General features: G+C 40.3%; 2 protein-coding genes across 4 annotated transcripts in view; both read right to left on the bottom strand.

Annotated features, from left to right (window-relative positions):
- Positions 1-317, bottom strand: part of LOC135094898 (mothers against decapentaplegic homolog 4-like) — a 27958-nt gene extending 27641 nt beyond the window's left edge. Inside the window, exon 1 of one of the 2 annotated variants that reach the window (XM_063995396.1) lies at positions 180-317. The gene's annotated coding sequence lies outside the window, so the exon portion shown is untranslated. The remainder of the gene's footprint in view (positions 1-179) is intronic. The other variant, XM_063995397.1, reaches the window with a different exon arrangement.
- Positions 1-10000, bottom strand: part of LOC135094909 (microtubule-associated proteins 1A/1B light chain 3C-like) — a 22237-nt gene that overhangs the window by 1242 nt on the left and 10995 nt on the right. For both annotated transcript variants that reach the window (XM_063995418.1, XM_063995419.1), the window contains exons 3-5: positions 4325-4431; positions 3287-3447; positions 1-3035 (exon numbers count right to left, since the gene is read on the bottom strand). The exon at positions 1-3035 is cut by the window's left edge and continues 1242 nt beyond it. In XM_063995418.1, coding sequence (XP_063851488.1) covers positions 3288-3447; positions 4325-4431 — 267 coding nt within the window. In that variant the 3' untranslated portion in view covers positions 1-3035; position 3287. The remainder of the gene's footprint in view (positions 3036-3286; positions 3448-4324; positions 4432-10000) is intronic.

Here is a 10000-nt window from a genome sequence, read left to right as displayed (position 1 = left end):
AAGGGCTGGGTGGTGAGGGGCGGGGACAGGTCACCATGGAGGAAGAGGAGGAGGAGGAGGGAGTAAGATGATGAAAAAACGGTGAAGAAAGACAAAGAAGAAAGAAAAGACGATGATGAAGAAGATAAATACTAAACACCCACTTATCCATTCACTACTAATCCACTTTTACAGAATACCTTGATGTGGCGAAGCGCGTGGATGGAGTGGAGAGCGTGCGTGCGTGCGCGAAAGCGTGAAGTGGAGAACTGAAGCAAATGAACCCGCTGGGAGGCTTCAGTGGAACAGACAAATACTTGTGAGTCTTCGAAATTGACTGATTCTCTCTCTCTCTCTCTCTCTCTCTCTCTCTGATGATCAAATGAGCGTCCTTATGAGTAGTTATGATAGTTTCTCGTGTTCCTCAATAAATGAAAATAATAAGTGATATTTTCTGGTAAGACATCATTATATTCAGAAGATAATGTTGTTTCAGAAAATACAGAAAGAAAAAATGTTTGAGTCTGCTATTAAAACCATTTACATTCTTTTTTTTCTAACCTGCGGAAAGTAGTGGAAATGCACGAGTAATAATAATAATAATAATAATAATAATAATAATAATAATAATAATAATAATAATAATAATAATACAAGATAAATGTTTGAATTCAACACTTCAGAAATAAATAAAAGAAATCAGCTTTCTATTTATTTTGAAGTGGATATTAAACACTGACAATACATGATAATACACAAATAATAATCATGATAAAAAAAAAAAAAACTACAATGAAATAAAAGTGAAAATATAAATGCAAGAAGCCAAAGCAGACGTGAATGTGGACATCAATAACATCTTCACAACGGGATCCTTTCACGCCCCGGCACTGAATCCACGCTAGCAGGATCAGATACCAATCAACCCTCTCAGTACCACGCTCATCACATCAAAACTCCATTAAATCATCTATTGTTGCCAGAATGGGCGTAACTTTGAGTAGAATTATGGAGAACAGCTACGTTGAGGTAAATTCTAAGGCCGGATGACACAAAATTATAGTTTAATATAATACGTACAGTTTAAATTTAAGATGGGATGAATTTTAAACCCATAATAAAACCAGATATTTTTTTTTTAACCTATTGATACGATGAAACCAGAGATAATTTTTAACTCATCAAACAAACATAATAAAACCAGAGATAATTTTTAACCCATCAATCAAACACAATAAAGGCAGAGATAACTGTTTAACCCGCTCCATTCCACACAACACCAATTAAGGCTCAAGGCAAACCCCTCCAAAAATATAAAATTATAGTTTAATATAATACGTAGTTTAAATTTAAGATGGGATAAATTTTAAACCCATAATAAAACCAGATTTTTTTTTTTTTTTTACCTATTAAGATACGATGAAACCAGAGATAATTTTTAACTCATCAAACAAACATAATAAAACCAGAGATAATTTTTAACCCATCAATCAAACACAATAAAGGCAGAGATAACTGTTTAACCCGCTCCATTCCACACAACACCAATTAAGGCTCAAGGAAAACCCCTCCAAAAATATAAAATTATAGTTTAATATAATACGTAGTTTAAATTTAAGATGGGATAAATTTTAAACCCATAATAAAACCAGATTTTTTTTTTTTTTTTACCTATTAAGATACGATGAAACCAGAGATAATTTTTTAACTCATCAAACAAACATAATAAAACCAGAGATAATTTTTAACCCATCAATCAAACACAATAAAGGCAGAGATAACTGTTTAACCCGCTCCATTCCACACAACACCAATTAAGGCTCAAGGAAAACCCCTCCAAAAAATATTATCGTACGGTTGTATAGAAGCCGTGGTACTGAGAAGGGCTCATATAGATTTACCAGGATGATTATAAAAGGCTGTCGGAACTTGTATTAAATCACAACTTAGAGTAATGATAACCTTAATAATACACTCAATGATGATGACAAACTGCATAGGAACAAAAAATACTCTCTATAAGTCTGATGATGATGATGATGATAATAATAATAATAATAATAATAATAATAATAATAATAATAATAATAATAATAATAATAATAATAATAGTGGAACAGGAGTGAATGACAAAATAAGAGAACTACAATAGAGGCACTGGTCTTGTTTATATTTTGAAATTGTGTGAAAAGCTGCATGAGAGAGAGAGAGAGAGAGAGAGAGAGAGAGAGAGAGAGAGAGAGAGAGAGAGAGAGAGAGAGAGAGAGAGAGAGAGAGAGAGAGAGAGAGAGAGAGAGAGAGAGAGAGAGAGAGAGAGTTTAACATTTATGCATTCACAATTTGATTAAAAAATAAAGATAATAATGAAAACAATGATGATGATGATGATGATGATGATGATGATGATGATGGTGATGCTGATGATGATGATGTTACGAATGAAATAATGAAAATGATCATAGTAAGACTCCAGTGTAGCAATAATAATAATAATAATAATAATAATAATAATAATAATAATAATAATAATAATAATAATAATAATAATAATAATAATAATAATAGTGATAAGATTGATAATGAAGATGATAATGCAGATTCTCTTAAACTTAAACCATAAAAAATACACTTATAAAATCCATGACAGTGGTGACAGTGATAATGATAATAACAATGACAATAATGAGGAGAATGACAACAATGACAATGATGATGATGATACCAACTTAAAAAAAAAAGAAAAAAAAAAGAAAAAAAAAAGAAAATTATCAGCGCAACGAACGCTATGATAGTAATAGTCACTCCAGTAGTAGTAGTAGTAGTAGTAGTAGTAGTAGTGGAAGACTTTCAATACAGAAGAGACCCTTGTAGTAGTAGTAGTAGTAGTAGTAGTTGTAGTAGAAGTAGCAGCCGTAGAATGAAGGTCAGCTAGGGTGGCTGGTGACCCTGTGACCTGGCTTGACCTCCCATGAGTGACCTTGACCACGGGCGCCCCCTCGGTGACCCCTGGGCCGTCTATCACAGCAGTAAGCTTGAGCACCTCGACGTGACCTCATCTGCAAGGCAAGGTCAGGTTAATCAAGGTCACCACTTAATCAAATACACTTTCTTTTCCTCTTTTTCTTTCATTTATTTATTTATTTACTTCGTGTATGAGTTTATAAAGATGAACACTTTACTTTCTTTTCTTCTTTCTTTCGTTTATTTATTCATTTATTCATTTAATTCATTTCATGTATACTCCGAGATGCATTCCTTTCTATCCCACTCCTTCAACACCTCCTGCAGGATCCCACAGCGTGCCTACCTCATCCAAACACCTCCTGGCTGGCGTAGGTGACGTAGAGGAAGCCATCGTCATCCCTGCACTCCCTGTACACCTCTGACAGGGGGCGAGACAGAGACACGAGGGAGCGATTGTTGACCAGGAGGTAGAAACTCATTGTAGACTGGAGCTGCATTCTGTTCCTGCATGTGGGGAAGGCTGTGAGTGACTGGTACCTACTTGGCTTCGATCTTACGGACTAGAGGCGCGTTTTGCTGCATTTTTTGGGTGTACTGGGTGGTTTTAAAGGTGGTTCTGTGTGGCTGGGTGAGTTCTGGGTGAGTTTCTGTGTGGTTTTGTAAGGTTCTGCAGAGTTTTGTGGTGGGTGTGAGTGGTTGGCAGGTGGTGGTGGCTCTGAATGTTTCTGTGTGTGGTTTTTGGAGAGTTTTGCGAAGGTCAGGGAGGAGCTGGTGGAGGAGGAGGAGGAGGAATGGTGTTTGTGGTGCTGTGTTGGCAGTGTGTGTGTGTGTGTGTGTGTGTAAGGGGTGGATTAGCACTGTTGGCAGATAAGGAGGACGGAGGAGGAGGAGGAGGAGGAGGAGGAGGAGGAGGAGGAGGAGGAGGAGGAGGAGGAGGAGGAGGAGGAGGAGGAAAAAAAAAGGAAGAATTGGCAAGGTGGTGTAACTATGGAAATGTGTAAATCTCTCTCTCTCTCTCTCTCTCTCTCTCTCTCTCTCTCTCTCTCTCTCTCTCTCTCAAGGTCACACCACTTAACACTTGTGGTGATAAAGCGTCTGTGGTGATGGTGGTGGTGGTAGTAGTGGTAGTAGTAGTAGTAGTAGTAGTAGTAGTAGTAGTAGTAGTAGTAGTAGTAGTAGTAGTAGTAGTAGTAGAAACAATAACAGCAACATAATGGTAGTAATAGAAGAAGAAGAAGAAGAAGAAGAAGAAGAAGAAGAAGAAGAAGAAGAAGAAGAAAAGTAGTAGTAGTAGTAATAGTAGTAGTAGTAGAAAACGAATAATTACAACAACAACAACAACAACAACAACAACAAGCAGCAGCAGGAGTCACGGGCTCACCTGAGTATGGTAACAAACTGGGACATGGTCAGCTCCTGCGGCACCAGAAACTTGGTCTTGTCCAGCACCGGAAGTGTGGTCTCTTTGGCGTACCGCTCCACCACCACCTGCAACACCACCACCACCATTATCATCACTAATATCGTCATCACCACTATTATTGTCACTATTGTTATTACTACTACTATTATGTCACCTGCAACACCACCACCACCATTATCATCACTATTATTATCACTATTGTTATTACTACTACTATTATGTCACCTGCAACACCACCACCACCATTATCATCACTATTATTATCACTATTGTTATTACTACTACTATTATGTCACCTGCAACACCACCACCACCATTATCATCACTATTATCGTCATCACCACTATTATTACCACTATTGTTATTACTACTACTATTATGTCACCTGCAACACCACCACCACCATTATCATCACTATTATTATCACTATTGTTATTACTACTACTATTATGTCACCTGCAACACCACCACCACCATTATCATCACTATTATTATCACTATTGTTATTACTACTACTATTATGTCACCTGCAACACCACCACCACCATTATCATCACTATTATTATCACTATTGTTATTACTACTACTATTATGTCACCTGCAACACCACCACCACCATTATCATCACTATTATTATCACTATTGTTATTACTACTACTATTATGTCACCTGCAACACCACCACCACCATTATCATCACTATTATCGTCATCACCACTATTATTACCACTATTGTTATTACTACTACTATTATGTCACCTGCAACACCACCACCACCACCATTATCATCACTATTATTATCACTATTGTTATTACTACTACTATTATGTCACCTGCAACACCACCACCACCATTATCATCACTAATATCGTTATCACCACTATTATTGTCACTATTGTTATTACTACTACTATTATGTCACCTGCAACACCACCACCACCATTATCATCACTATTATCGTCATCACCACTATTATTATCACTATTGTTATTACTACTACTATTATGTCACCTGCAACACCACCACCACCACCATCATCATCACTATTATTGTCACTATTGTTATTACTACTACTATTTCACCTGCAATACCACCACCACCATTATCATCACTATTATTATCACTATTGTTATTACTACTACTATTATGTCACCTGCAACACCACCACCACCATTATCATCACTATTATCGTCATCACCACTATTATTACCACTATTGTTATTACTACTACTATTATGTCACCTGCTACACACCACCACCACCATCATCATCACTATTATTGTCACTATTGTTATTACTACTACTATTTCACCTGCAATACCACCACCACCATTATCATCACTACTATCGTCATCACCACTATTATTATCACTATTGTTATTACTACTACTATTATGTCACCTGCAACACCACCACCACCACCATCATCATCACTATTATTGTCACTATTGTTATTACTACTACTATTATGTCACCTGCAATACCACCACCACCATTATCATCACTACTATCGTCATCACCACTATTATTATCACTATTGTTATTACTACTACTATTTCACCTGCAACACCAGCACCTTCATTAGCATTATCATCATCACTATCACCACCACCACCTTCACTGTCACCATTATCGCTATTATAACTACTAATACATTTACAACATCGCCAGCATCATCATCACTACTACTACTACTATTATCACTACCATCATTATTACCAAAAGCTATCATAATCATATTCATCATCATTATTACTGCCCTTTATCATCACCAGCATCATTATTATTATCATCATTACTACCATCACTATCATTATTATTGCTACCGTCATTAGCATCTTCATATTCATCATTATCATTATCATCATCAGTACCGTTAATCATTATACCCATCATCACTATTACGATTATCATTATTTTTATCACTACAACGTATATTAATACCATCATCACAATCTTCATAATATCATCATTAATTACTATTATTACCATCATCATCATCATCATTTTCACCGCCATCATTAATATCATTATAAAACTATCACAAGAAATAGTACAACTTCTACTATCGTTTAATATAAATGAGGTCAAAACATCCGCTCAAGAGAGAGAGAGAGAGAGAGAGAGGAGAGAGAGAGAGAGAGAGAGAGAGAGAGAGAGAGAGAGAGAGAGAGAGAGAGAGAGAGATGGGTTCATTGACACGTGCGTGGGTACGAGACTGGTCAAGGATATACCCACTCTCTCTCTCTCTCTCTCTCTCTCTCTCTCTCTCTCTCTCTCTCTCTCTCTCTCTCTGGCAGCCTCTTATCCTAGTGCCACTTAGTATCTGGCAGTGCACTGTGTTCCCTGGCACCCTAGTTACGGTCCACCACCCCCTGGCGCCGCGTCTGGCACTGAGACACTCTAAACTGGCTCTCCTGACATTGTGGGGTCACGCCACGCACGCATCTCCTCTGTGTTTTGTTCTCTCTCGTCACTTAGGCGCCAAATTTTATTGCTGTGGGTATTGTGGTTTTGAGGAAACGTGTTTAAAAAAAGTACGTATATTGTTCCACGCCTTTATTTTATTTACACGGTGTCTTTAGTACACGTACAGTGCATATACATCATGTCGGTGTCTGGCAATGTTGCAAGTGTGGGACTGAGTAGCCCTGCTGAAAACACGGCTCCCACCACAAGGCCACACCACATTCCCGCCACTGAACACCTGTGTCTCGTCGCTGTTGCCGCCGCCTACCTGCGTGTCTACACATACACACACACACACACACACACTCTCTCTCTCTCTCTCTCTCTCTCTGCACACGTAGTTTCTTGGATGCAGGCGGTGCTTGTGTCTGTCTGGGAAGTACCGTGCGGCGCGGCGGTCAGGATCATTTAATGATGAGCGGCGGCCAGGTTCAGGGCGTTCCCTTGCATGCTCTCCCAAAAGTTTAGGCACCACTTCAGTGATACAGCCCTGTGGACTGTATCATTGTGCACATCTTTTTTCATGATTTATCTATGTTAAGAATATGTGCACTCAACAATGCAAGGTCTAGATAATCTAGAAGGTGGAAAAAATAATTTTACATAAGAGTTTAGAGTTTTTCAGGCGCACCCGCCCGATGAAACCATTGCATCAGACGTGTCAAGAAGTCGCTTGTTGACAGTGTAGTCCTTGACGCATTCAGGCTTCATAATTCGGCCACGCGAGTGTGGATTCACGTGCTGGGTTGTGACCACACTGGGACTGTGGGTGGTGCTGAGTAGTGTAATGTCTCGCCGTCTATCTGGCCAAACAACAACAAGTAGTTTGTTATTTGCTTGTCTGTACAAGTCGCCGTTTTCTGGAGCAGGAGCCTGTGGCATATTCTTCCCACGCCTCCTCACTGTGCCCCAGACTGTTGTCTTCTTCAAGAGAAATAGATCAGACCAGAGAAACAGACCAGGAGAACTATACCAGTTGTCTAGCTACAAGACGTGGTTGTTGTGGAGGCTGTGAGGGTCTTCCTTATGGTTCCAGAGCCCAAACTTCTTTGACAAATACCAGTTCCGTGTCTGGTATTCAGCAAAGTCAATACTTCAGTAATCTTTGTAATGGTTCCTCTTGATAACCCTCTTATGCAACACTACGGCAAGGACAGTGTTCATCTCCTGTACCTCATCATACAACTGGTGCTCTCGTGACCTGCCAGGCAACACTACCACCTTGCATAAAGTACCTAGGTACAAGTAACGACTGGACAGTCCAATCGTTACTTGTGAGGGAATCTAAATTGAACCCTCAACAATTAGCGTCAGGGTGGCGTTATTCCAAAAAGAAAATTAAATAATGTTATTGTGTACATGTCTCATATCATTATTCCTTTATAATCAGGGGTGAAATGTTTAACGGCTTATTATTTGCAAGAAAACTCTACGTAAAGCCTCGAGTCGATGTTCACTTGGTAACAGGGTGCGGTTCTCTCACTCATAGCTTACAGGCGTCACTGATTCAGTGGGCGCAGTCACACAGACACGGACAGGCAGGTGACCGAGGTAAATATATTATTTTTGTAGTAGAAACTGAATGTCACAGTGCCAAGTTGACCGTACATGTTGTCTATGAGTACTGTAATATGCTAAGTGTTTGTATACCAATGAACATGTTATTTTATGAGAAACTGAGACCGAGAACTTGTTTGCAGTTCTTACGGTTACGAAACGTCATCAATAAATGTCGGAGGAGAAAATTGCCTTCCCTCGACCATACGATGAGGGACGTGATCAGTAAAACAGATCACCTAAGAGCTGGAGAAGACCTGCCGATGAGGCTACAATGTGTCACCAGTGAACTTGTTCACCCCGATTCCTGACCTGGAGCCGTGAGAAAAATCATTGCTGTGACTGAAAATTTCTATTAAGGCAGTGCCATGTTTGGGGATGTACAGTCACCAGCAGTAAACTTGCTGCCGCTCCTGGGCTATTAATTACTCAGTAATGACACCTGTCAACTACCCACCAGGTGAAGGCTTTTGTTCTTCCCAGGAGTGACAACAAGTTTACTGCTGGTGACTACCACTGCACCACCACCCCATCAACCCTTCTGGCGCCACCATGACGACGAGTCGTGGCTACGGGCAACAAGAGCGTGTGGCGGTGTGGCAGGGGTGTGCACTGTGCAGGCCACCGCGTGACCCACGGGGTGGGAGAGAAGGCCTGGCTGCAGTGTCTGGCTCCAGTGACCCCGCGGAAGGGTGGAGGCGGATGGACCAGTGCAGGGTGAGACGCATCCCTCTCGTCTTCGCTTGATGAACTCCGACGTCTTGCCATCTTCGCTGTGGCACCAGGTGGTGGATATAACCACCCTGAGGTGGAGTGGTGGTGGTGCAGCACACATGGCTGAGGTGTACAGCAGTCAGCCGCTGTGTCTGCTGGATAATCGTCTTCTGAGATCCATTTTCTGATTGGCTTTGAAAAAAACCATGACCTTCACCTGTATCACTCACCATCTACAGTTGCTTCACTATCAGCATCACCCTCCTGTTCACTGAAGTGAAGCAGGGAGGACAGCAGTAAATGTTACTCATTAGCGTGTACTTCCCCTGAGTGCAAGACAAACTCAGTGTTGTGAAGCAGCCACCACTTGATAAAGATGCCTCACACTTCCATAAACATCACCGTAAGCCGCTCCAGGCATTTCATATATGTGGAAAACATAATTTAATAAAACGTCAAATGACGTGGTTAACCAGAGGGAGTGACAAGAAAAACACGTCAATTGACGTGGTTAACCACGAGCAGGTTAGATAAGACGGGAGAGGTGGTGGTACCGTATGTAACGCCTGAATCGTGCGCCCGCCACCCAACCCTGCCTGTCCTCGCCGCCGACCTTCCTTCAAGGCTAAACACTACATGAAGCAACTACACTCGGAAGAACTATGACACACGCATGATTAAATTTAACAAGAAGTCATTGGAGATTTCTTACTGAGAGAGAGAGAGAGAGAGAGAGAGAGAGAGAGAGAGAGAGAGAGAGAGAGAGAGAGAGAGAGAGAGAGAGAGAGAGAGAGAGAGAGAGAGAGTAGTAGTAGTAGTAGTAGTAGTAGTAGTAGTAGTAGTAGTAGTAGTAGTAGTAGTAGCAGCAGCCTAACACAATAATAATACAAACAAC

Source organism: Scylla paramamosain, chromosome 47 (assembly GCF_035594125.1).
Source record: "Scylla paramamosain isolate STU-SP2022 chromosome 47, ASM3559412v1, whole genome shotgun sequence".
NCBI lineage: Eukaryota > Metazoa > Arthropoda > Malacostraca > Decapoda > Portunidae > Scylla > Scylla paramamosain.
Note: the sequence above shows the minus strand (reverse complement) of the source record. Positions and strands in the feature narration are given on the sequence as shown.